At 57.2% G+C, this 27962-nt stretch overlaps 1 protein-coding gene across 13 annotated transcripts in view; it reads right to left on the bottom strand.

Moving 5' to 3' along the window:
- SLC45A4 (solute carrier family 45 member 4) overlaps positions 1-27962 on the bottom strand; it is a 67091-nt gene that overhangs the window by 9021 nt on the left and 30108 nt on the right. For 10 of the 13 annotated variants that reach the window (XM_086337525.1, XM_086337521.1, XM_086337516.1 and 7 more), the window contains 3 exons: positions 22401-23040; positions 1615-1803; positions 184-363 (listed from right to left, as the gene is read on the bottom strand). In XM_086337525.1, coding sequence (XP_086193651.1) covers positions 184-363; positions 1615-1803; positions 22401-22644 — 613 coding nt within the window. In that variant the 5' untranslated portion in view covers positions 22645-23040. Of the gene's footprint in view, positions 1-183; positions 364-1614; positions 1804-4756; positions 5071-22400; positions 23041-27962 lie in introns of all 13 variants that reach the window. The other 3 variants (XM_086337527.1, XM_086337526.1, XM_086337524.1) reach the window with 2 other exon arrangements.

The raw sequence follows: 27962 nt of genomic DNA on the forward strand, positions 1-27962 counted from the left end.
CCCTGGCCTCGGGCCAGCAACCTCACGCGCCCCCCACCTCAGACCGGTCACTCGGCCCTGCTGCGTCCCTGCCTGCTGCCTCAGCCACCAGGGTCGACACGAAGCCGCTCGGAGGCCACGAAGCAGCCTCCCCAGGCTCGACGACCCAGGGGAGGGGCTCAGAGCCGGGGCAGGGCCGCTCACCAGCAGAGAAGGCGTGGATGTTGAGGGCCATGTCCTGCTCCTCGCTGTCCACCACGTCCAGCAGGTACGCACGGATGGGCCCCTCCGTGGCGTCAGCGCTGAAATCCAGGACCACCACCCCCAGCACAGTGAGGACGATGCCGATGGGCTGCCGGGTTGGGACATCGCCGAGGGCCAGGCCTGCAGGGGCACAGAGGAGCAGCAGCTCAGCGCCCCCCACGGCTGCCTCGGGGGACTCTGCGCTCCTGGGCGCAGCGTCTCCACACAGGAGGTGGGCTTCGTCTCTCCCGCTGCTCTGAAGCGGGTTATGAGCCGTAGTCACACACCTGCCTCAGGTGAGTCTGCCCCCGAACCCGGAGACCAGCCTGCTCCCTGAAGGCTGAGCTGCTGCCAGTTGTACTGGATGAGGAGCACTCCGGGCACAGAGGTGCTGCGGGGCCTGGGACCCCCCCGCAACTCTGCAAATGGGGGTTCCCAGACAGCTGTGCTCCACACAAGGGCCAGGAAAGGGGCTTCTGACCAGGAGAGACACAGGTACAGGGAGAGACATGGCACCAGGGTGAGGGGCAGGAGCTCCAAATTCTGTGTGTGGGCCACAGTGGGCTGGGGCCACCCCCAAAGACAGGTCCCCGCAAAGACCAGTGTTCCCTCTGAACCGAGCCTGCGGGTGCCTGGAGGGTAGCAGCCTGTGGACTCCTGACCCAGGGACAGCCAGCTTTGGTCGGGGGGCATGGTGCACAGCTCAGGCAGGCCCCTCTTGCACCCCCTACAAGCCTAGGACTGCGCCCACCCTGCCAGCACGCGCGGGCCCTGGAGGAGCTGAGCGAGGCTCTGCTGCACAAGGACCTCTTTGGCCACCTCCCTTCCTGAGCCTCCCAGCGTCTGTGACTGCCCGAGGACTGACGTGGACGCGGGCAAGTTCACCTGCATCAGGACACAGGTTAAGCTTCTGTTTAGCTGTCGCCAGAAAATAAGACTTTTGCTTTTTCACATTTCTGATGGGTTCTCTCAAGACAAAAGGTATTTTCCCACAAATAGCTGCTTTAACTGGAAACAAAACAACAGAAAGAAGCAAAACAAACCCCGAATATGTGAACCAAAAAAACAAGCAGCAAACTAGGTCTGGACATTTTCAATACCAAGTCTGAGAAAAGGAGAAAAAAAAAAAAGAAAAGATAATTTCTGAAATAACGCTGGAAACAGGACGTGGTGTCAGATATGCATTAAAAACAAACGGGTCACAACAGGAAGCGCTCCCTGAGAACAGGTTCCCACGGCATTCCCACGTGGGGCCCGCGGCCTGGCCACCGCCCGGGGGCCAAGGACGCCCGCCAGCGGCCCCAGCCAGGATTGGCGGTCTGGGCTCCTCATACCTGCATGCCCAGTGGAGCCCGGCTCCATGCCCCCCCGACCCCGGGGCAGGACACTCACCGATGGCAGAGCCGTTGAGGAACAGCGCCACTCCGAAGAGCACACCCACGCAGAGCGCCAGGATGAAAGGCCGCCGGCGGCCCCAGCTCAGGGTGCAGCGGTCGCTCGCGGAACCGATGAGGGGCGTGAAGATGAGGCCGAGGATGGGGCTTAGGAACCAGGTGAGGCTGTAGTACTGCTCCGGGAGGCCTGCAACGCACACCGCCGTCACCCTCGGGCAGGCAGGTGGCTGGCAGCACGTGCCGGCTGGAGACCCCTCGGGCAGGCATCCCCCCACAAGGCCAAGAGTCTGAAACCAACCAAAGCCCACCTGGGAAGCATCAACTGGCCCAAGGCCAGACCTGGGCTGTGGAGCCGGCCCCGGGGGCGCACAGAGCCTTTGGAGCAGCACCCAGACCCAGCGGGCCCAGGCTGCCATGCACGTGTAGAAAATGTGGTGTCAGGCCCACGCAGCTGGCACCCGTGGGGGTGATGGCATGAGGGTGAGGCCCTCTCACTCCACTGGCGCTGATCGGGGCCTGGGGTTTCAGGGTTGCTGCTCAATGCCACCCTCAGGGACCGGGCCCACATCAGTCCAGAACACGGCATACGGCAGGGAGCTGTAGCTTCAGAGAGTAGAGGACCCATAATCTTGGGACCCTGGGCCTCACTGGCCAAAATCTATCACCAGGGCCCTACAGAGGGACCTTGCACCACTGGTGCGCTAAACGGCCCCAGCAGTGGGCTTCCAAGCGGCTACTGAGGGCGATGAGAGGGGACACCTCAATGTGTGTCCAGCTGGAGCCAGGGGGTCTGGTACCTAACCTTCCCACCCGCCCAGAGGCAGGGATGACCATGCCCGTTTCACAGATGGGCAATCTGAAGCTCAGAGAGATCAGGTGATCTACCCTGCGTTTACAGAGCACAAAAGCAGAAGCCCCAGCATTTAAACCCAGGGCTGCCTGGTTTCCACGTGTAAGCACGGACCCTGCCCAGCCCCACCCTCCACGCCCGGTTGTGCCCGGTGACACAACCCCGAGGCCCGCCATCCCTGGGACAGAGACGGGTCCGGCCCGCTTATGCCCAGGATGCACCTTGGCCACATCCCGCACACCCCGTGGGTTCCATTCATGCCAGAGACACAGGGCGGAAGCAGCCTCCACTGGCGGGCCCAGGTGTGTGGTCGCCCTTTGTGGGTGGGGACAGACGGCGGCTTCAGGCTGGTGTGTTCTGACCTTGACCTGGACGGGGGTCCCTGGGGACAGCTCACCAGCTGGGGGACGCGGGTCACGCACCTCTGTGTGTCAGCTTCAGTAAAGAGCCGACTTAAAAAAACACAAAGTGCTCTGGCACGCCAGCGCCTCGGTCAGCGAGTGTTTTACACCGCCAAGGGCGCTGAGGAACAGAATACTGTGCTGAACTACCAAGAAAAATAAACTGTGTAGGAGGAGGAAATCATTTTCAAAGGAGGAGGGAAGCACCTTTCAAACTGTTGCTAGCGTGCCCATTAAAATATTGACGCGTTCAGCCTAGAATTCGAGGTGTCGGCCTCGACCTTTCCAGAACCTTAGGAAGGGTGAACTGCACTCCTATTTCTAAGTCAGCAGGATGAGCTGCTGGTTCAGGAAATGGGGAGCTTGTTGAGCGTGCTCCACTGACGCACTGGGGTCTATGCGGCGGGCCTGGGTCCTTGATGCTCACTATCAGGGTCCGGCACAGGGGAGGGCAGGGCTGGGCCGACATTGCCCACCCTCAAGAGGGCGGCGTGGAGAGCAGGCTTCTCAGGAACGACTCCCTCCCCGCACCACTCCTGGGAGCCCATGGTCAGCTTCAGAGACAAAGGAGAGCATCCTTTCCCCGGGGGACACAGTCTCTCTCGCTGGGCTTTTTCAAATGTCACAACTTTACTACTGAACACTGACTAGCCTAGCGACGGGCTGCGTGCAGAGCTGCAGCACGCATGCACACTCACAGGCACACACACTAACACAGGCACGTATGCACGTGCCTGCCATCTCCCCTGGGCGCCTGACCTTCCCACTTCAGGCACCAGGAGACATTCCAGACTCCACACCTGGCGACTCTCACCTCCCAGCCTGGCTCCCGGCAGAACCCTGAGGGGAACACGCCCTGCGGCTGCGACAAGGACCGCCTGCCCACCCCTGCCCTGGACGCAGTGCGGCTGTGGTGTCTGGAGTCTGCCTTCCGGGTCTGTGTCAGTGCAGGAAGAGGGTGTCTCACGGCTCTGACCCCAGGACACAGGCGCCTCACTCTGGAGCCGCCCCTCCCAGCCAGAGCGGTCCTCTGCCCCTCGGGCGAAGCTCCGTCCACCTGAAGTCCCCTATATCTGGGCTGGCACCGCCCCAGCCGACTCAGGCTTCCTGTCCCCACCTTTTCACCCTCAATCCCTCTGGATCACAGTATTTCTGGAGCCAGTGGGTGGGTCCTGCTGTTCGGTCCAGTCTCCCGAGTCTCCTGTGGTGTGCTCAGCCCCGCCTGCTGACAGTGGCTGTCGTGGGGCAATGCTGGGCCCGCCACTCCACCGCCTGTTGTTGGCTGCCTCTCCAGGCGGCTCTGTCCCTCCTGCTCCTGCCTTCTCTTGGTGACTCAAGTCCTCCTTCACGTTCCGTGGTGATCCGCACACTAGCGTTTCAGCATTATTTGGCAGTGGCTGCTCTAGAGACTCGGAGAAGGCAATGGCACCCCACTCCAGTACTCTTGCCTGGAAAATCTCATGGATGGAGGAGCCTGGAAGGCTACAGTCCATAGGGTCGCTGAGGGTCTGAGCGACTTCACTTTCACTTTTCACTTTCGTGCACTGGAGAAGGAAATGGCAACCCACTGCAGTATTCTTGCCTGGAGAATCCCAGGGATGGGGGAGCCTGGTGGGCTGCCGTCCATGGGGTTGCACAGAGTCAGACACGACTCAAGTGACTTGGCGGCAGCAGCAGCTCTAGAGACTACTACATTCACCTTCAGCCTGAGTGGAGACTGCTCCCCTCTGGTGAGACCCTGGCACCTGTCTGTGCCCATCCACCTCAGGTCCGTCTATGCTGAAGAGGCACATACGTTACGTCTGCAGACTCAATACACCCGCTCTGCAGGGAGCTCTGAACAATCACTCATTCTAAAGGAACCAAGACGAAACTGTCTTTCTTCTTACCTGCCCGTCTTACCATCCCCATACCCTTCCTTCCTTCCTCCTCGGGATCCCAGGGTCACGGGGTATCACTTCCCTTTGGCCTGAAGAACCGCCTTCAGCTTCTTCAGCATTTCCTAGAGGTCTGCTGATGACAGTTGACCACAGTTCTCCTCCTTTTGTCCCTCAGGGATATTTCTGCCGCATGCAGGACTCTGGGTCAACGCCTCTGTGGCGAGCTGTGCTCGGTGTGAAGTCCACGCAAGGCGGTCTTTGGGAGCAGGGCTCTCGGGGGCCTGTGCTCCCTCTGTGGGCGCGTCCGTCCCTCAGACGTGGGCCTGTGGGACAGCACGGGGCTGTGGGGCTTCAGGGATATGACCTGGGGAGTTCTGTCAAGCCTTTCTGAAAGGGGTCACGCAACTGAAAGCGAATCCCGGGAAGCTTGTCAAGCTGGGTGCTGCTCAGCAATTCGCCCCAAACCCACGTCCTGCTCGCCCAGGGAAACCACTGCCACACAGCATCAGCCGCCCAGAGCCCTGGCCCCGCAGGAGTGGCCGTGGGTGAGCACGGACCGCCTGCTCGGCTGGTTCCCGGGGCTTGAGCAGGGCCTGCCGGCTCACGACCCGAGGGGAAGGGGAGACCACCCCGGAGTCAGGGGCCCCAGCCCCGCCATCCCTTGGCTCCGCCTCTGCCAGCACCACCTCGTGCCCATCCCGCGGCTGCCATGGCAGCCGGCCTGCGTCTCCTCTGGCGAGGCTGTCACGGTCACCTCCCTCCCCACCTCCCGTCCCCCTCCACCCATGGCAGCCTGGATCCCCCCTTCGGCTCCCCCAAAACTGCCCTCGCAGGTCACCAGGCCGTCTGCCTGCCAGCCCAGCCGGCCTGCATTCAGCAGGCTTGGCTGAAGCCCCACGAGGGCAGAGCGTGTGCCTGGCTCAACTCTGAGCACCAGGACCATTCCCCCAAAGCCCCCGCCTCCTCCCCACCCTGCACGGGACCCCCAGGCCAACCCCAGGGAGGCCTCCTTGCAGAGGCGTCTGGGCCAGGAGCTGGTCAGGCTGGAGAGCCCAGGGGCCACATGGACCATTGGTGGGATCCGTGTCCCGGCTCTGTCCCCAATTCCCCTGAAAGTCACAGAGGGGGTGCAAGTCCCCAGCAGCCGAGTCAGGGGTTGGGGAGGGCTGGGTGAGCCCAGCGCTGACCACAGCAGGGACATGTTTTCGTTTAAACACGGGGGCAACAAAGATGAACATGTCCCATCACGTCCCCGGGGCAGCGACAAGCCTGAGAACACAGCCCTGGGCCGGCCCCCATCTGTCCCCGGCGCGGCTGCCGCTGGGACAGCCGGACGTGGCATTTCCCAGCAAGGCTCTAAACACACACAGCACCGGTGCGTAGTAAATAATTTTTGTTTTCTTCCAGGCAAAAGCGAACAACAATGGTGGGACCAGGAAGGCTGCCGGTTCACAGGAAACGCCGGGGGCGTCGTGGCTCGCTGAGGGCTGAGTGAGGTCACGGGCGACTGCGGCCACGCTTGGTCACGCGCGGCCTCCCATTCAACACAACCGCTTTTTTGATAAACTGGTTCTTCTGGAGGGAGGGGGCCAGGGTACCGGGAAAACGGCCTATAAATTGTTTAACAAAAGATCTGAAATGGGAATAGGAACTTCATTCTTTCTCTCAATAGACAAAGCCTTCCTCATCAAGATACGCTTGTATTGTCAGACAAAAACTTCACGATAACACCAAAGCCATGAGAACCCGCTCTCTGTGGGAACTGCTCAGCAGCCTGGGGTGACCTCGGAAGGATCTACCAGCCCCGTGGGGAGCCGTCACCAAGTGGCCCTGGTGAGGGGTACAGGTGCGAAAGAGCAACAGTCCTGCCTCTGAACACACACGAGACCCGGGGGCACAGGCTGGAGGCAGGGTCCTGGGAGAGGGCCCCCGCTGGGAGGGTCTGCACCAGGCAATACGTCCTCCAGTTGGAGGGAGGACCACAGAGCTGCAAGGAGTCTTCTAGAGCCCCAGGGAGGCAGGGAGAAAGGGGAGGACAAAGAAGCAAGTAGCTCAGGCGCCTCTTCTGGGGCCTCCCCCTTGGGCCAGCAAGCCCTGGTGTCTCCAGGTGGGACGGGCTGGGCCCTGGGAGCCCAGGACTGAACGAAACACCCCTCATCACAGCGTGTAAGCGCCGGGACAGGTGCCTGAAGGTGCAGGGCCCGGAGCCAGGGCCACGCAGGGCCAGTCCCATCAGTGCCGGGGGAGGGCCGTGTGGCGTGGCCGCTTCTGTCCAGTTTGGGCGTATGTGCTCTGTACGCGGGGGACGTGCTCCCTGCGGGGGGACCGTGGTAAAGAAGGAGCTGTTCCGGAGGGAGGTAACCGCTTGGCGACAGCACGATTCAAACATACTGAAGGCACCATTACTTAAGTAACGGAACGTTCTTAACGGTCCTCTGGTAAAAATAAACATCCTCCAGCCCCTCGTGTCGGCCCTGAGGCCGGGCCTGGTTCCCCAGGAATGGACTGGCAGCCCCACACGGGGGTTTCCCAACACCCCGCGGGGGCACTGGTCCTCTGCTGGACCAGGAGAGGCCTCCACAGCCCAGCAGGGTGCTCCTGGCTGGACAGGACCGGACACTGGCCTCTGGGAAACCAGTGGGCACCCCTCCGGGGGCCCTGGGGCCTGGCTGCGGGTGCCTCTCCTCCGGGCAGCTCCCAGGAGCACGGCTCCTTGCAGACAGGCGCACTGGCCGCTCTCTGCCGCCCACCTATCCCGGCTCTGGCACAGATGCTGCACCAGGCCACAGTGCCCAGGTCACGGTCAGGGCATCAAGTCTGCCCCGAGCCTCATGGTGGTCACTCGGCCCCGACTCAGGCTGGTGTCTATATGAGGCCTGGACGTGCTGGCAGCCAAGGTCTCTCCCAGCCCTGAGAGTCCATGATCTGAACTGGGGAGGGACCCCAGGCACCACCCTATATGCTGTGATTCACAGTGCTTTGGTTTTAACAAGTGGAGCTGTGGGGGGCAAGGGGACTCCTGGGGGCGCCAGCAGACTTCCACTGCCTCGGCCAACGGCACAACACCTACATGATGTCAATGAACCAGGAGCTCAGACACAACGCGCCGGGATCGCCCAAGGGCCGAGGACAGTGAAGTGCAGACGAGTAGGCAGGAAGGCACGCGTGTGTGCTACCTTCCTGTCAACACAATTCAACTGTAAGTGTGTAATTAACTTTTAAATAGTGGATGTGCTCAGCCAAGGGCCCCAAGGAGTCCTGGAAGTTTGGGAGCCAGCTCAGGCACGCCCCAGGCTGCAGCCAGCAGGGCCTTTGCAGTCTGCCTCCTGAAAACACGACGGGAAAACTAGCAGGTTGTCTGCCAACTTTAAAAATGGAATTCATACAGAAGGTTGCACCACTTTAACCAAGAGAGATCTTGAGCACTTTTGAAACCCGCTGACCAGGGCTCCCTTTCTCACAGCTGCAGCCAGCACAGCTGGCAAGGCCGCAGGGGGCTGCCTCCCCTGCAAGAATCTGCAAGGTAACGCCATCTCCAGGCTGGTGGGAGGATCAGGTCACTGGACCAGCTGCTGCTGGCATGGTTACTGCGGGGTCCACACATCTCGTTTCTAAGAGCAGGGAACACCTAGCTCTCTCCTAGTTCACGGCAGCCTCCAGTCTGGCCCAGCCAGAAGAAAAGGAGAGGCTCAAACCCTGATTCTACGCTTTCTGGCCATGGAGCCCTGGGCAAGTCACCTTCCTCCCTGAGCCCCAACTCCTGTGGTGCAGAGCAGACCCGTCCAGGGCTCAGAGGAGATGGCCAGGCCCCTGGGGCAGCCCGCAAGTCTTGCTCATGGCCTGTTTGACACCAAGCTTCTGTGCCCAGCCTCGCCTCTCTCCACGCTGCCCACCTCGGTGGTCAGGCAGAGTGCTGCTCTGTCCAACTCTGGGCCTAGACTGCTTGCCTCCGGCACGGTCTCCCCCACAGGCCACAGCCACTGTCTCACCACACTCTGCTCGCATGGCAGGGCCCAGAGCCCCAATGAGGGAAGGCGGCAGCCCGGCCCGGCCCCCATGCCAGGCTCCGCGGTGAGCTGTTCTCCCGGAAGCCGACTCTTGGGGCTTCCGAGCCCGCCAGCAGTGGCCACCCTGCATGCTGACCTTGGAGCTTGGGGTCAAAGGGAGTGTGCTCTCCTTGTGCTGGGCGGCTCTCCCTGAGGACAGGGGCCACGGTGCCCCCGCAAGTGGCGGCGGCGGGGGGGGGTGGTGCCCACCTCCGGCGATGCCAGTGACCTGCGCCCCTGTGCTCTGCTCACCAGACCTGAGGCGAGGCTGGGCCTGACCCATGGGGCCACACCGCTGGCCACCACCCCACACGGAGAAATCCACAGTGTGAGACGTCTACCCTGTTCACTTCAGTGAAACGATTAAACTGCATGAGCTGCACGTGAGGCCCCGTGTATCTGCCATGAGTGTCCGATTACAGGGGCGGGCGCCCGGGGAAGCGTTTCCCAGGCGGCGGCTGCGTCTACTCGGGCTGCGTTTCCTGTCTGGCTCTGGTTAACTCCCGCTTTTCGGTCACACTCTAGCACGACGAAGGTGAAGGAAAGGAATTTCACAGTCTGAGAGACTGCCGGGAGGACGTGGGGACCCAGGGCTCCAGCCAGGCCTGCAGTGGAGCGCTCCGGGCAGCAGAGCCCCAGGAGTGGAGGGAAGGGAGGTGCTCAGGGTCGGGGTCTTGGCCAAGGCAGAGCTTGGGGCCCACACGGAGATGCACAGGCATCGATCAGAGCAGGGAGAGACTCCCACTGACTGTGCCAGTAATAAACGACAGCAAAAGAGACACACATGAACATCTAGAGGGAATTCGAGGACATGTAATTTGGTTGAAACTGATAAAGCCTGACTCTCGCTAGAATCGGTGCCGCCGCCCCCAGCCCTGAGCCGAGCCTGTGCCAGCTGCCTCCATCTCTCCTGCCCAGGGCAGGGCTCTTCCAGCCGCGGTCAACAGCCCAGCAGGCAGGCGTCCAGCCTCACTGCCTTGGAGCGAGACTCAGGGTTTCAGTTTCTGCCTAGTTTTGCAGTGTGAGCTACACCTCCTGGGTGGGAACCACTTTTCCAGGTTTGCAGATAAAGTACTAACACCACCATTCCCAAGTCCTCACAAGGGCTGGCAGTTCCTTCAAGTTCCTTTCTGTGATGCTTCCCTGAAGCTTACAAGCTGTAAGACACACTCACGTGCTCTCTCCAATTCAACAGGGAAAACGACCTACGCTGCCCCAGAGGACAAACCCTATCCGCACGCCGTTCCCGCCATTTACACATGTACGCGTTCTGCACGGGGTTTAAACAGCTGGCTTTTTAATGACAGAACTACCACCATCTGGGACATGTCTTGCGGGTGGACACCCTCTACACTGACTGCTTTAACCGCAAAGAGAGCGTTTGTTCCAAAATTTACCATTAAAAAAATTCCTGTCCGTGATTATAATCTTGTTGCAGGTTTAAGAGAAACACTAAACATTTACAGTGATTCCCTGGAGAGCCCTGCTGTGACGAGCAGCAGGAGGCCCAAGGGCTGGGCTCCCCTGAGAAGGGACCCACAGAGGACAGGTCACCCCGAACCCCGGCTTTCCGGTTCCTTATCATTCCAACATACTTGTAATGCTCTGGTAAAGTTGATTTGACTTCTTTCTGGCTTTCGTTACAAAGAGACATGATCACTTCCTGCAGGAATAACTGACAGCATTTTCTGTCCTTTCACCCAAGTGCACACTCAGCCCTCAGTGTGCACAGAAGGCTGGCCCCAGAACCCTGAGCATTTTCACAGGTGCTCAAGTCCCTGATACAGACGGTAGGTATCTGCACATAACCTACGCACATCCTCCCATATATTTTAAATTGTCTCTGAGATTACTTACCTAATGGAGCAACATAATTGCTCCATTCTTGCTTTACTAAGGCTCATGTGTGCAATATTGGCAAAGGACAGAATTACTCAGATTTCTCTGGAAATCGCCTCCTTGGAGTGGCACCTAAGGCCTTCTGTGATCTGGCCCACCAGGATCAGAGCTTCCCAAACAGGACTTGGCACCAAGCTTGTGCCATTCACTTAGTCACGGCTCCCCTGACAGGCCACACTTCCCTCTGCCCCTCCCTGCCACGCCACAGGCTGGAATGTGGCAATGATTCACCTCCACTCGATGACCCCTGTGTGCTCGGCAACCAGGAGGCCCAGGGCCACCTCCCCAACAAGCCTCCGCCCCTCCTCTCTGTGCCCGGCTGTTCCGCCATCCCCACGCTCGCCTTCAACGGAGAGGGCAGTGGCCTGGATTCCGACTGTTCTTCCTTCTCCAAACCATAAACCACAGCCTTGACCCCAGGCCCCGCAAGCTCAGAGCTGGTATGCGGGACCGGTGACCCCCTCCAGGCCTCCCGGACCTGGGACCCTTTGGTCCTTGAAGCGCAGGTGCCGTCACCTCACAGGGACCCCTACATGCTCAGTCCCTGCACGTGCTTGGCCCCGTCGAAGCAGGAGCCTTGGCTGCTCACCCCGCCCAGGCACCTGGCATAGTGCCCGGCACCTGGCGGGTAGGTGCTCAATAAGCGTTTGATGAAAGAAAAATAGGCATGGAATTCCTTGGGAAAAACGACTGCGGCTGACGTTGCATTGTCTCTAAAATACAATGATCTGAAACACAAGGAAATCCAGACTTCCCAATCCAAACAAAACAGTCCTGCACAACAGTTCTTCAATTATTTCATCAAACTCCAGGAGATTCTGACGACTCCTGCCTGTCCTTCCAGCATGCTGCTGGGGCTCTGAGGGGACTGCAAGGGTCCCCCAGCCCGGGTGGGTGTCACGTCAGGGCCCCCAGGCACGGACACGCGCATGTGTCTGGACCTCCCCTCCGCGGGCGAGCGTGGGCCCTCCGCCACCTCCCAGCCCAGGCCATGTGTCACCCTTCAGGCTTCCTCAGTCTCTCGTCAGCAGGAAATCCAGTTTTCAGTTGGATAGAATAGCCCGTCCAATTTTTTCCCACATTTAATAAGTGGGGGTAAAATATCCATCGTATAAAAGTTGCCTCTCTAACCGCTTTGAGGTGTGTGGTTCAGTGACTTCAGGCACATGTCCCTTGCTGTCCCCACAGAACCTTCACCTGTGAAACTGAAACTCCGTCCCCCTTGAAGCCCTCCCGGGCCCCTCCCCCAGCCCCCCATCCTCCTCCTGGGTCCCAAGCGGAGGTGCAATCACACAGCGCTCATCCTTCTGTGTCTGGACTGTTTCACTCGCACAGACGCCGGTGAAGGCCCATCTCATCCACTCACCATCCTCCTCAGCGCCTAGCCCTATGGGCACGCCCGCCCCTCCCCCGACGGCGCTCTGGGGTTGGGGTGGATGAGGGCCTGGAGCCCAGTGCTCTCTTCCTGGGTGTGCGACCCAACCCAGGGCAGCCTGGGGACCCCTCCCCCAACACCGGGGGACCCTGCCCTCCGGGCCTGCAGACCAAGTATAAGCCCAGAAATGGCGGACAGGTCTCAGGGAAACCCATCTTGAGAGCGGCTCTGATAAAATTCTCCAGGTCTGCACAGCATCAGCTTCCACAGAGGCGAAAACAACTGTCAGATTAGAAGCAACACAAAGACCGCTCCACCGCCCGGAGGAGGATGGCCAAGCCTGGTGGGGTTTTCGCTGCTAAAGATCAATGGAAGCACCAAGGCAGAATTTAAGCGCACGTGCTCTGGGCCGCCCTCAGCCCAGGACCGAAGGCCCGCAGAGGGGAGGCGCCCACGCGCTGAAGAGCAGCGGCCGCCAGCCTGAAAGCCTCCCGCCCAGGGGCAGGAGGGCCTGTGGGCGTCGTCTCGGCAGCCAACGCAGTGACACAGGCTGGGCGGGGTGTCCTCCCCGAGAGTCCCCAGAACCACCACTCCAGCCTCCACCACTTGCCCCTTTTCCTGGCCTCCAGGGACAAGGTCTCTGGCCTCCTTCAGCTGTCCCTCTTTTGGTGACGCAGCAGCCTGATTCTCCGAAATAGCCCTTAAGTGACGCAGCTTTGTGCAAAGAGTGCCAGGTGACCCGCAAGAACCAGACAGGGGTGCCTTAGGAATTGGGTGTTACAAAGGAGACTGAGGGCAGCGAGCTGCCAGCTCTTTGACAAAACAGGAAAACCAACCAGGAGTGCCCCCTGCAGAAGGCTTGAGGGGTCACTATACACAAAGGGAATTCCTAGGAAGCGCATCTGAACTGGGGGAGCACGAGGTGTGACAGCAGCTGCTGGAGGGCCACGTGGGAGGCCTCACGCCAAAGGAACTCATGACCGGCCACCTGCGGCAGCATCCACGCCCACTCGAGAAGGGTGCAGGGCACGCGCGTGTGTTCCAAGGCGCGCCTCCGCTCGAGCCCATCCAGCAGGCAGGCACTCAGCATGCACGCTCCTCACTTTGGATACGGCATGAGCCCACAGCACTCAATTCTCACCCAAGGTGTGTGTGCTCCTGGGCGCCACCCGATGGGTGTCAAGCGCTAGCCTGAGTCAGTGGCACCAGAAGGCACAGGGCTTTAGAGACAGGCACTGAGTTCCTGGGGGTGGGCGGGGGGCTGGATTACAGGGGGTCAGGGCCCCACTCCGCTCCGCAGGTGCTGGCCTCGCTGTCCACTTCCCTCCGCGATCCAGGGAGCGGAGGACAGTGACCAGCGCTCACGGCACCTCGAGCTCGCGTGTTTTCTTTAAGGCCAGCTGCTAAAGGGCAGGATTTTCCCACAGGAGGAAAAGGTGAGGCTCCAGTTCTGACACATCACATCCTTGGAATTCTGATTCACATTAAGTTAGGACCGAAAGCGGGAAGAGTGCTTTTTAAAAAACAAAAAGACAGACATACACGAAATGAACAACGTTTCACCCCTCCTGAATGAGACAGACAAGATTAAACCTAAGCTCGCCCATAAATAAACGTACCAAGCACTTGGTCACGCTGGGACAGCACAGCCCTGCCCCCCAGCTTCCATCAGGAGAGAAACTGGCGTCCGTCAGCTGAGAGGCCACAGGACACCCTTCTAGGACTTTCCTTTTCCTTCAAGGGTGTTTCCGGAACGAAGAGGGAAACAGTGGGGGGCGGGGGGGGGCAGACGTCCCCTTCCCAAGGGAAAAGCTGTGTGGGACCAGACCGCATCAGTCCAGGAGGGCTCCGGAGCTTCACGGGGTCTGCTCTGGCTCTGGGTACGCTATCCCCAGACTCTCCTCTGACAGGGACCCCTCGTTCCCACTTGGCCCTGACTGAGGCCAGGCTCGTCTGGTGCACCTGAGTGCACACACAGCACATGCACACATCACACACGTGTGCACACATACACATGCATGTGCACACGCACAAGGCGTGCAAACCATGGGCACCTACCTGCAGTGCCAGGCTCGCACCAGGCGTTGGTCTGCAGGAGTTCCTGGGCAGCCTCTCCTCAGCCCCCAGACCACCGGCCCTGCAGGAAGCAGGCACGGATGCTGCTACTCCTGGCGGGGCCCATGGGCCCCTGCCCCCTGCATGTCACATTCTCACCCTCTGTTTGGCTGCAAGCTTGTGGGTCTTACTTACCAGAACCCCACTTGGCACTAACAAAGCAACAGTTTTTAGCGGCTACTCTTCCCTCCTTGGCTTCCCAGGTGCCTCAGATGGTAAAGCGTGTGCCTGCAATGCGGGAGACCCAGGTTCGATCCCTGGTGGGAAAGATCCCCTGGAGAAGGAAGTGGCAACCCACACCAGTACCCTTGCCTGGAAAACTCCATGGACAGAGGAGCCTGGTAGGCTATAGTTCATGGGGTAGCAAAGAGTCAGACACAACTGAGTGATTTCACTTTGAGCCTAAAGCCTAAGAACATACGTATCTTTAAAGGTCCCCTCCAGAAGCTGAGATGTTTGACTAACGGTGTGGGGATCTAGGGTGTAAGAGATGCGGCCTCTTAGACGGGTAGGGAGGGGCGATGGTGAGGCTGAAGGCACCTGGGCCAGCCCCAAGGTTGGAGCCAAGGTGGGCAAGCCCACAAGAGGATGCAAGAGCCTGGAGAGACCGACGGGCTTTCTGCCCTGACCTGGACCTGGGTTCTCGTCTGTCTAGGACGCTCTCTGCTTCTGGTGGGGATACCGTGTCTCACATGTCACACGTGTGGGAGACATCCAGAAGGAGGCTCATGAAACCTGCTCCTCCAGGGACAGAACCAGGTGCTGAGGACAGGAGACGGACGGAAGTCTCACTTCCCTGACCTCTGAGTCCTGAACCTGGTGAAAGTGCTTTGGGTCCAAGAAAGCAGAGGCCCGGTTTTTAAAGCCCCTCCTCTGCAAAGGAGGACGGAGAACCAGTGGCTGCCCCAGGCCTGCGCCACGTTCTTCCTGAGCTCCTGGAGCCGCAGTCTCAGGGCTGCTGCCCCGAACCTTCCCGAAGGGGTGGGCGCCACCTGCCCGCACCGCCCTTCTGCCCCCTCTGCGGCCCGGCCAGTGGGACCAGGAGGGGCGGCTGGCCCGGCCACACCCGCCTGCCCCCTGCCGCTGTCCCCAAGGCCTGCTGGCTCAGTGTTGCCCTTCCAGCGCCGAGGGGCGGCTCTGCTGCTGGTCTAGAGGCGCCAGCAGGAAGATGTGCTCATGCGGGGTCAGGGGCCCTCACCGCAGGTCCCGGCCTGGCCAGGCAAGGCCTTCCTGCAGCGGAGCCCCCGTAGCAGGGCCCTGCAGACCAGCGCTGAGGTGTCCTTGATGGCGGGGCGCCCTGGACACCAGGGCCAGCAAACACACACAGACGGCTCACAGTGCTGCGATGTAAACTGCACTTTTCAAAATTATTCACATCTTTACAAAACAGGGTGGTGATCTGACTTTCTATTACACCCCCCACAGGGCAGGTGGCCAAGCAGCCACCAGGGTCAGTGGGTCCAAGATCAGAGAGAGGAGGGAGGAGGGGTCGGGCAGAGACCCTGTCCTCTAACCCCCTTCATAAGAAGATACGAAGACAGAACAGCTCCATCACCCAGAGCTGGAAGCAGACAAGCCCTGCCAGGGCTATATGTCAACACACCTGCCACTAGCTGAGGATCACAGGAGACAACTTGCAACCAAACAGCAAAGCCCCAAGACTCGAGTTTGTGTGAAAGAAACAGAAACGCACAGCTGAGAATGACAACCAGGACTATCGACAATCCGGCTCACGTGACAAACCGAATTTAAGAAACAAACCAAAGTACTGGAATTATAAGTTTTTAGTTCCCCAAACCCAGGAATGCAATAGGCCAGGCCCAGCTGCCTTCCAGGCCACAGCAGGAGGGGTAAGCTTCCCGCTGAGAACGCGAGCCCTTCCTCGGGGAGGTGGACAGGAGTGAACAGGCACCACGGGGTCTGAGTTCTGATCCCCAAGGCCCTAACAGCTTGGGTGCGAGGCCTCTCAGAGCGGGGCCAGAGCTCACCTCCCCTGCCAGCAGGCTCCTTCCACCTGCTTCTGGGCACGTCCCCCACACCCTCACTGCTCAGTACTCCCCAGTGGCGGGCGTCCCAACCCGCGGCCACCCATCGAGGACTGACATGGTAATTTTGTGGCATGCTGAAGGGCAGTGGCTTTTCTAGAATCTGTATTTTCTATTTGGCTGGAATAACTCTCCTCATAATTGCAGGTGTCTCTGGAATCAGCTCCTCTCACAGGCCGGCGGCCGTGGCGGGCAGGCGTGGAGCTTGAGGAGCACATGCCTGGCTTAGAAACCACCACCTCTTCCCAGGTTCCCACGGCCTGGGCAGCCCTCAGCCTGCACCCACCTCGGGGCGGTGGGGTGACAAGGTACTCTGAGGACTGAGGGCTGGCATCAGTATTTAGGTTAGAGTCGACTTCCTGGGCCCATGTGAAAGCTCAGGCCGCAGCCGTGGTGGGGAAGGCACTCCACCTTCCAGCCATTGTTCCCCAGGTCCTCAACGCAGCAGACGTGCGATGTCAGGTGAGGGGCCAGGCAGAGGGCTGGGGATCTGAGCGGAACACAGCCCCCAGCAGACAGGGCAACGAGCTCTGTTCATGGACGGCCATCGGACCAAACCAGAAAGGCTGGGATGCTGAAGCTGAAACTCAGGCCAGATGCTTCAAGGTTTAAACACAACCCACGTGCCCCTGGTGGGCTCCCCCAAGACGGGTGGGCCGGCCCTCCCAGCCTCTGCTTCCTCACGTTGCCGCCAGTAAAAAGCCTGCTGGTGGGAGGGTGCCCAGCGCTGTGTCCACAGTATTTACCTGCGCCCTCGTCTCCACTGGAGACAGGCCTGGTCGTTCACAGAGCAAACACATGTGGCTGGAACGAGAGGCAAAGCACGTGGCTCCGCTGGGGTGGGCGCTGACTGGCTCCCTGGGGAATCCCACAGGCCTTCTGTGTTGCGTGCATCAGTGGGTCCAGAGGCCCCAGGAGCCTGGGGGGGGAGCCGGCTGTTGGGGACCGACTCTGGAAGGCAGGAAACCAGGAGCTGGGCTTTGACGAAGGTGCACGGACACATCAGGCATCTAAGCTGCGTCACCCATTCTCTCCTCCCTCACTCACTCACTGAGCCTCCCCTGGGCCTGCGGCACTGGTGAGCGTCTGAAACTGCGGGGGACAGGGGAGATCGTGCAGAACAGTGATGGGAAGACGGCACTTCAGGTGGCTCCTCGGAGTCTCCCGGGTGGGGAGGACACGCACAGGCTGACCATGAGAGCCCGGCCCTGTGATGGACTCGCCACACAAGTGATGAGCAAGTCGATCACCCCAGGACAGAACTGGATGCCCCAGAGCAGACGTATCTGATAAAGGACTTTTTAATAAAGAACCCTCACAACTCATTAATCAGACAAACCACATATAAGCAAAAAAGTCTGAGCACGCACTCCACCTAAGATACACGAATGCCCAACAGGCATAAGGATAAATGCTTACCATCGCTATTTGTCAGAGGAATGCAAGTGTTCTCAAGGACACTAACCCTAACGGGGAACGGTTGGAATGGTCTCTGCTTGTGAAGTGAACCTGTGCTCACGTGGGACTGCCCGCCCCACTCCTAGGTCTCCACTCATGGGAAACGAAACACAAGTCCACACAGACTCAAAGCAGCTGTATTTAAAACAGCCCTGAGATGGAAACGATGCAGACGTTCTGAGCTGGTGAACGAACAGGGGAAAGGGGGTGTGCCCACTCAGTGGACCACGTAGTGCAGCAGGATGGACGAACCAACCCCCGAAGCACGGCAGAAACCAGACCACCTACTGCGTGATTCTGCTCGTACAAACTTCAGACAGGGCATGATCACGACAGAGGCGACCCCCACCACAAAGGAGCACTCATGCGACGGGCCGCCAGGGAGCCTCCTGGGACGATGGAAAGTGGTGGAGTGTACACCTGCAGACAGCTATCAGGTGGATCCAGCTGTACACACGGAGACAACAGCTTCAGCTACATACACACACACTCTTACACACATACATATACACGTATGTACACACACAACACACATACACGTATGTACATACACAACACACAGCATATACACACATACACATGTGCACACACAACACACACATATGAACACACACTACATATACATATATGTACAAATACAACACATATGTACATAGACAGCACACACACATACACATATGTACATAGACAACATATACACACAAACACATATACACACACTTCAGTTCGGTTCAGTCGCTCAGTCGTGTCTGACTCTTCACGACCCCATGAATCGCAGCACACCAGGCCTCCCTGTCCATCACCAACTCCCGGACTTCACTCAGACTCACGTCCATCGAGTCAGTGATGCCATCCAGCCATCTCATCCTCTGTCGTCCCCTTCTCCTCCTGCCCCCAATCCCTCCCAGCATCAGAGTCTTTTCCAATGAGTCAACTCTTCGCATGAGGTGGCCAAAGTCCTGGAGTTTCAGCTTTAGCATCATTCCTTCCAAAGAAATCCCAGGGCTGATCGCCTTCAGAATGGACTGGTTGGATCTCCTTGCACTCCAAGGGACTCTCAAGAGTCTTCTCCAACACCACAGTTCAAAAGCATCAATTCTTCGGCACTCAGCTGTCTTCACAGTCCCACTCTCACATTCATACACGACCACAGGAAAAACCATAGCCTTGACTAGACGGACCTTTGTTGGCAAAGTAATGTCTCTGCTTTTCAATATGCTATCTAGGTGGTCATAACTTTTCTTCCAAGGAGTAAGCGTCTTTTGATTTCATGGCTGCAGTCACCATCTGCAGTGATTTTGGAGCCTAAAAAAATAAAGTCTGACACTGTTTCCACTGTTTCCCCATCTATTTTCCATGAAGTGATGGGACCGGATGCCATGATCTTCGTTTTCTGAATGTTGAGTTTTAAGCCAACTTTTTCACTCTCCTCTTTCACTTTCATCAAGAGGCTTTTTAGTTCCTCTTCACTTTCTGCCATAAGGGTGGTGTCATCTGCGTATCTGAGGTTATTGATATTTCTCCCGGCAATCTTGATTCCAGCTTGTGCTTCTTCCAGCCCAGCGTTTCTCATGATGTACTCTGCATATAAATAAGCAGGGTGACAATATACAGCCTTGACGTACTCCTACATACACACACATACACATATGTACATAAACACACACACACATATGTACATAAACATATACACACATACACATATGTACATATATAACATACACACAGGCACTTATACACATATACAACACGTACACACACACACACATACGTATGGATGTATTTGGCTGTGCTGGGTCTTAGTCGCAGCATGCAGGATCTTCAGTTTTCATTGTGCCATGCCAGATCTTTAGTTCCAGCATTTAAACTTCTCGTTAAGGGATGTGAGATCTAGTTCCCTGACCAGGGATCGAACCCTAGCCCCCTGCATTGGCAGCTTGGAGTCTTAGCCATTGGATCACCAGGGAAACCCCCGTTTCAGCTTTAATAATTATTAATATACAAAATTCAATAAACATTGTACTTCTGGGTGTGACAGACCACTCTGACCACTACACTGCCCCTAGGTCCGTCTGTGGTTTTCCCAGTGGTCATGTATGGATGTGAGAGTTGCACTATAAGAAAGCTGAGCACCAAAGAATTGATGCTTTTAACTGTGGTGTTGGAGAAGACTCTTGAGAGTCCCTCGGACTGCAAGGAGATCAAACCAGTCCATCCTAAAGGAAATCAGTCCGAATACTCATTGAAAGGACTGATGCTGAAACTGAAACTCCAATACTTTGGCCACCTGATGCAAAGAACTGACTCACTGGAAAAGACCCTGATGCTGGGAAAGATTGAAGGCAGGAGGAAAAGGGGAGGACAGAGGATGAGATGGTTGGATGGCATCACCGACTTAATGGACATGAGTTTGAGCAAGCTCTGGGAGTTGGTGATGGACAGGGAGCCTGGCGTGCTGCAGTCCATGGGGTTGCAGAGTCGGATACAACTGAACTGAACTGAAATTCAGAGTGAAATTCAAGTACAACCTTGAGAAAAGGATCAGGCCTTACTGTCTGGCTCCTATCTAAGCCCATCTCAGAACAACTCTCGTTAAGCTCTGCTCCTTTAGCCCATGGAAACAGCTTCTGCCAGAGTCCTGCTCTCCTGTGTCATGTCTAGGGTCAGTGACAAGGGTCACCTTCATCCCCTGTGGGTCGTCCTGTCACAGTAACTGTGATGACAATCGTCCTGCTTCTCATCATCACTGGTGTATGGTCACATGGAACAGACACACTTGCAACTTTCAGAAGCTGCAGTTAACGCCTAGCCTAGGCGTTATACAGGAAAGTTAGAATGTGCATTATCCTGGATGTCTAAAATGGACCAAGTCTCGGGTAACACGTACACACTCAGAACCACACGGCGAAATGTAAGCTGTGTGGAAACTGAGACGCAGAGCCTGCACAGCGCAAGTGCCAGGGGCTGCGTGAGCACCAGGGCGCTGGGCCACCGTACATGTGACCCGTCACCACGGAAACGCCCCCAAACCTGCACTCCTGCTACCAACCTGCTCCTCAGAAATCAGAGCCTAAACCGTGAGAGATCGTGGAAGTCACCATGGGACCTGGCTCTGATCCCAAGTCTGGCCACACTGCTTTCGTGATGACCTCAACCATGAACCCACACCCTGGCATGTCAGAGGCGCGAAATACACGCTTGGTAAGCTTCCATGCCACCGCACACGGCCCGCCCAGGGTCTGGCCAGAAATGGGCTCCAAGACTCACCCCGCACTCCTGCCCTCTCCCCCCGAGAGGTCTTCCCAGGTCCTCCAGGGGCCGGAATCTCACCCCAGCTCTCCTCCCAGCAAGGCAGCTCTTGCTGGGCTGGTCACTCGCTGGCTCCCAGCACCAGAACGAGGCCATGTGGGGACCGCCAGACGTGGTGTTCCATCTGTCCCCAGTGGCCTGGAGCCTGGGGCCACCGAGGAAGCAGAGCGGGGTGAGTGCAGGGATGGTCCACATGCAGATGGAGGACAGAGCACGGCCCACGTGGTTCACACCCCAGGGCCCCCAGCTCCCCAGGAGAGGGTCTCGACTCGTCCAGGTGTGGGCCGTCCCTCCAGCCTTACGTTATGAAAGATGAGACAGGCAGACACCCGGGGTGTCACAGGGAAAGCAGGCAGGAGCACAGGGACGCAAATGCAGACGGTGACCAGCCTGCCCCTTCAGTCACGGGCCTGATGACGCAGTGCGGGCAGGCGTGGCACCTGCTGAGCTGGGACCCGCACCAGCCCCTGCCCACCGCCCTGCAGGGGCCGGCGCCAGGCAGGCCTGAGCGTGTACTCTCTGAACAAGAATCACGCCGTCATGTTCAGAGAGAGACACATTCCAGGTATAGCCAAAATAAATCAGAGTTTTAAAATATTTTACAGCACACATGTGGAATTCTAGAATGAAGCACGCTTCTGAATAATTTGGCTCCTTACCCAGATCTCTTAGAAAGTTGGGAGCTTAGAGATTTTAAGACTTTCTTAGACAATGAGGAAAATTAAACATTCTGACCATGTTTTTATAGGGCCTGAGACATTTCCCGCGGTAATGTGGAAGTGATGACAGTGTTTTCAGAGTGTATCTTTGAGAATCTCAGTATTTCTGGAAATACCCATCATTCAGGCACCTAACTTTCACAATAAACTCCTATTTAAGTCAATAACAAGATGAAAATAAAGAAAACAGAATTCTTCAGTGTTTTCTACAGCAAGGCCTTGTTCTGAGCAGGTGCCCGGCCTCCCGACCTGACCTGCGATTTACCTCACTCTACGGAAAAACAGTGGGGCTGGGGGCTCGCGGGCTCGGCCAGGATGACACAGCTGGGGGCCGCACTGGAGGTGGGGGTGGGGGCTCATGGGCTCGGCCAGGATGACACGGTTTGAGGGCCACACTGCGGGTAGGGGGGCCCAGGGCTCGGCAAGTGGCACCTCGTGGGAGGCGAGGGTGTGCCAGGTCAGAGGTTCAGAAGGCCAATGAGCCCGGACACCCAATACCCACCTGGCTGGGGCCTCCGACCCCACGTGCGGGTCTGGAGGACCACCCCCACCCGCCCTGCCCCTGCCGACACAGGAGGAAAGCCCATTAGAGGAGGCTGCCGCGAGGGGAGACTGGGGACGTGGTCAGCCCGTGTGCCCACATGCACCCGTGTGCGCTGCTCAGCCCGGGACGCGGGTGGCACTTACCAATCTGTAACAGGACTGGCGTGACCAGCGCCGTCTCCATGGCATAACAGAACTCCCTGCCGAACATCACGGCCCCGTGCATCACCCACAGGCGCACGGGGATGCGGTCGATGGAGCCCTCGCTGACGGTCTCATCCCGCGTCTCCGCCTCTGCCCTCCCTGGCTTCTGGAGGTCTGGCAGGGGCACCGGGAGCTCCTGAACTTGCATAGATTCTGCATCGGCATTCTGCGGAGCCATTTTCATCACCACCAAAAAAATATATATATCTCTTTACTCTATCTAAATAAATAATTCTATCATATATCTTTAAGGATAAATTAAGACGTCTTCGCTTTCTGCTTCAGCTGTGCTCCTCCGGCAAGTAACACTTATATTCCTCTTTGTACAAACAGGTATCTTGAAACTTCTCACAATCGGATGAGACACGCAGCAAAACAGAATGATTTTTGGTTGGATTGAACATATGGCTTTCTGGCTTACTGTGAATTAGAGTTAAAAATCCATAAATGCCATTCAGTTAATACCAGTTTCATCATCATTACTGAAGAGGTGCTGAAGCTCCGTTCCTTGCTGCTGAGAGGCGGGCAGGTGACACACGGACGCAGGCCGCCGGCGCGCCCCATCGAGCGACTGGGCGATCTGCAAGGGAGCGAGAGCCGGTCACACGGGCCGGGGCCGCCCGCCCCCACCCGCCATCCGGGCCCGCCCGGGGCCCTCGGTTCTCTGAGCAGGGGACAGAATCACCTGCGGAGAACACAAATCCAGTCCCCGGAGAAACAACGTTTTCCAGTACTGAATTGGTCCTGGGGGAGGATAGAGAAGGGACAACAACAGGAGATGGGACGAGAGAAAAGGGCACGGAAAGAGCTCTCCGTTTCTGCTCCTCGGCCAGGCCAGGGACCGACCGCGGGCACTGGGCCCCAAAGGGCCAGACGCTGACCACCACGTGGAGGCGCACTCCAGGGGGCGCTGAAACCCGGGCCCTGGTCCTGCATTCCCACCTTCCTGGTACCAGTGACCAGTCTCCACCTGGACGCACATGCCAGGAGCAAGTGCCGACTGCCGAGAACCTGCCTAGAGTCGTCCCCCTCGCCTCTCCCCCGTGAAAGGCCAGACAAGGATGCGCTTACATCCCTGCTCTCTGGACAGGGGCCTCCATTCAAGCTGAAGGGACCTGACATCACACAAGTGACTTTATGTTAAGGTGGGTCGGTGGGTGGATATCTTACAAAAAAATTTCAATTGTTTTAAATAAAAATATTTCTGCTTAATATTCACTTAATCCAAGACATCTAGCTCCTACTTTTCACCCCAGAAAGGACCAGAAGTTGAGGGGTAGTCTTCACTGAGCCCCCTTCTCAGGGAGCCTTGGAGGTGATAGGGGGTCCCTGGCCCAGCTGCTGGCAAAGCTGAGCTGCTGACCCTGGGGGTTCAGAGCCCCTGCCTCACTCTTCCGCCAAACTGAGGCTTTCTCCTGCTCTCTTTCCTGCCACCAAAACTTCTCGGGCAATCATGGGTCCAAGGGATCTGACCAATGAATCTGCTTCTTAAGCCTTCCACTTCACTACAAGCCCACACCTGCAGCCTTCACCTGCGACTTCTACCCAACTCACAAGTCTCCTCTCCAGACAGTCAGCCGTCTCTACAAGACCAGCGTTTCCAAACTGTCACCTTTCTCCAATCCTTTTTAAAAAACACGTTATTATGACACTTCTCATGTATACAATGCAAGCGGAACAGCGCTAAGCACCCAGCGCGAGCCCTTAGCAGCACTCTCTCACTCCATCCTGATCAGCTGAACTCTTGGCAAGAAGGACAGTAAAGCACCCAGCGCGAGCCCTTAGCAGCACTCTCTCACTCCATCCCGATCAGCTGAACTCTTGGCAAGAAGGACAGTAACCAGTTTTCTCTGAGACCCTAAGGACTTAATTATCATCTTCAAACCCATCAGTTCTGTCCCCTCACCCCTGGTCCCACTGTGTATCTATCCTCAAAGTCAGGTTGAAATGAAACTCTGCGAGTTGAAAGTGAAAGTCATTCAGTTGTGTCCGACTCTGTGTGACTCCATGGACTACAGCCTACCAGGCTCCTCTGTCTGTGGAATTCTCCAGGCAAGAATACTGGAGTGGGCAGCCATTCCCTTCTCCAGGGGATCTTCCCAACCCAAGGATCAAACCCAGGTCTCCTACATGGCAGGCAGATCCTTTACCATCTGAGCTACCATCATGAGAAATGCTGGGCTGGTTGAAGCACAAACTGGAATTAAGACTGCCAGGGGAAATATCAACAACCTCAGATATGCAGATGATACCACTCTAATGGCAAAAAGTGAAGAAGAACTAAAGAGCCTGTTGATGAGAGTGAAAGACGAGAGTAAAAAAGCTGGCTTAAAACTCAACATTCAGAAAATGAAAATCATGGCATCTGTCACTTCATGACAAATAAATGGGGAAAAAGTGGAAACAGTGGAAGATTTTATCTTCTTGGGCTCCAAAATCACTGTGGACTGTGCTGCAGCCATGAAATTAAAAGACACTTGCACCTTGGAAATAAAGCTGTGACAACCCTAGACAGCGTGTTAAAAAGCAGAGACAGCACTTTGCCGACAAAGGTCCATCTAGTCAGCTATGGTTTTCCCAGTAGCCATGTACGGATGTTAAAAGTTGGACCATAAAGAAGGCTGAGCACTGAAGAATTGATGCTTTCGAACTGTGGTGCTGGAGAAGACTCTTGAGAGTCCCTTAGCCATCAATCCTAAAGGAAACCAACCCTGACTATTCACTGGAAGGAATGATCTTGACCGGATATCCAACATTTTGGCCACCTGATGCGAAGAATCAACTCCCTGGAACAGATTCTGATCCTGAGGGCAGGAGAAGGAGATGACAGAGGATGACATGGTTCGAGGGCATCACCGACTCAATGGGCATGAATTGAGCCAGCTCTGGCAGACAGTGAGGGACAGGGAGGCCTGGCGCGCGGCAGTCCATGGCGTCGCCAAGAGTTGGACACAACTTGGCAACTGAACAACAGCTGCATGTCGGAGAGTGAAGAGTCATTTCAGCAATAGCTGACACTGAGGCAATGAGGCTCTGCAGTAAGTGCACTAGGATTACTTTAAGGCTGTGAGTCTCAGCCCCGGGGGCACTGGGCGATGCCTGGGGATGTTTCTGGGTCTCATGACTGGAGACAGGGGTTGGTATCATGCTTTGGGGAGAGTCCAGCGATGGGCTTAGCATACTGCAGCCCCAGGGTGCCCCACAGCAGAGAGCGACTATTTCCTAGGGTTATTATTAAACAAGAGGAAAAGTGCTCTTAAAAATGCTGAAACCCTTATCACACTGTGAACCAGTCAACCAGCCAGCCCAGAACTTACAAACTCAACTGCACTTCCTTCCCCTTTGTTTTCTTACGCAGCCTCTGCCCAAAGCAGAAGAGGAAACACAGGGAGCTCAGGACACTGGTTCCCTGAGGAGGAGTCTAGGGTCAGGCTTTTAAGTGGGAAGGGGTGTGAGCTGTCCCCTCCCAGTCAGCCACCCCGACCACAGGAGGTGGCGTTTCCAGGCACTTATTTTCCAAGAGCAGGTAAGAGCCGCCAAAGGGCAGTGAAGGAAGCCCAGCCGGCCACCTGGCCTCGGTCACGTTCAGGCTGTGGGATCCAACCCCAGGCCCAGGGCTGCACCTGCCTAAGGGCCTGTGGAATCAGCTAGAGATGGCCAGGAAGCCCAGGAGGCAGAGGCTGCACGTGGGGGAGCAAAGGGCCTGATGCCCTTAGGAAAGCCGCCCACCGTCAGACCACCAGGCCAGTGCCGGCGCACCCCCTCTGCGGTGCAGAGCGAGTCTCCACACCAGAGACCCTCCTTACATCTGGGGTCCTCACCAAACGTCTAAGAATGGCGCAGCCACGGCCTCTGGAAAGAAAGTTGCGGGGGGAGCCCCTAGTGGTGGCGGTGGTGGCACCTCCCCTCCCAGGACTCTTCCAGGCAGAGGGTCCAGCCACCTGCCGTCTCCCTCATGGTCAGGGGCAGGCGTGGCCACCTAACTGGTCAGCAGAGCCTGCCTCACACGGGGCGTCCTGCTGGCCAATCAGGCAGCCCAGGGACTGTGCAGCCAGACCTCAACTACGGCCGTGTGCACAGTCTTCCCGAAAGGGTGGCCTGCTGGGGTTGGGCTGGTGCTGTGGCCTGTCAGGGGTTCACCCACCCTCCAGATCCGGCCCTGATGCCCCTTCGGGGGGGCAGCAGGAAGGACCCAGGCTTCAGGGCAGAAGGCCTGCCCCCCACTTCCTGCAGCATCCCACCTTCCCAGTGGCCATTTGGTTGCTTCTGCATCATTTATTTACGAACCCACCCCAGCACTCGGAGATTGCGCCTCCCTCTCCCCACATGGACTCTGTCTGCACTTCCATCCAGCGAGCCCAGCAAAGGCTCTGCAGGCACAGAGCCACCAGCGGGTCCTGTGCTGGGGACACGCCTTCCCTCTTGCGCTTCTCCTCCCAGAATCTCGACCCACTCCGGCATGTTTATTTGCAAGAACTCTATGAGCAAATGACCTTTAAGAGTCTGACTAGCTCTGGAGGGAAATGTCAGTATTTTTACCCAGATTTCACTGATTTTATAAATTAGCTGAAGGAGAACTGCCACCCTTAGGGCTGTCTCTGTATATCCGAGTCCAAACCCAGTGCCTTTCGGGAGAATTTCAACACGTTCCTCCTACAGTTTTGCACATTTCTTGTGAAGTTTCTTCCTAGTGATTTCACCTTCTCTGTGGCCCCTGTGGATGCGATTTTCCCTTGCCTTATACCTTCCACGTGGTTGGCTGTGCACGTGAATGGTACCAGGGCTTGCTCACTTCCTTAGGTACTCACACACAGTGAAAAGGTACCACTCAATCAGTTTTGACTAATCTATGTCAACAGGGAGGACATTTCCAACACCCTGGCGGGTCCACGTGGGTCCTTTCCCATCCACTGAAGGCTCACTCATGGTTTTGTATTTTAACTTGATAACCTGGTTCTCTAACTGTCTGAGTGCAAATGGGTGGGGTGAGGAGGCTATGACCAGACTGACAGCAAGTCTAAGCAGCACCAAGATGCGTCAAGTCCCCAGCTCGATGGAGGCTGGGACTCGGGGTCCCCTCACAGCAAGTCTAAGCAGCACCAAGATGCATCAAGTCCCCAGCTCGATGGAGGCTGGGACTCGGGGTCCCCTCAGTCTGAATTATGCACAGCACCTGCACAGGACATGGAGCAGGGACCCAGGCGGCATGAACTGCCCCCTTCCTGGGCTCTGACCTCTGTCCCCTCCCCACCCCCCCAACTCTACTGCGAGGGCCCCTTCTCCTCAGGGCTCTGCTCTACAAGAAGATGGAAGGAGAGCGGCTTTGAGGAGAAAAGGAAGGTGTGAGTGGGGAGGGTGTCTCTCCATTTAGGGGGACAATCGGACACCGTCAAGCCAGATTCACTCCCGTAATGCAGTGCCGTGAAGTACTCGTACAGCAAGCAAACTGCTTTAAGGAAGCTATCTTCTAGAAAGGCTAGAGCTGTTAATTACAACATCTAA

The sequence above is a fragment of the Bos grunniens genome, chromosome 14, assembly GCF_055505025.1.
Source record: "Bos grunniens cultivar Pamir isolate PY7600 chromosome 14, Bosgru_T2T1.0, whole genome shotgun sequence".
In the NCBI taxonomy this organism is placed as follows: Eukaryota; Metazoa; Chordata; class Mammalia; order Artiodactyla; family Bovidae; genus Bos; species Bos grunniens.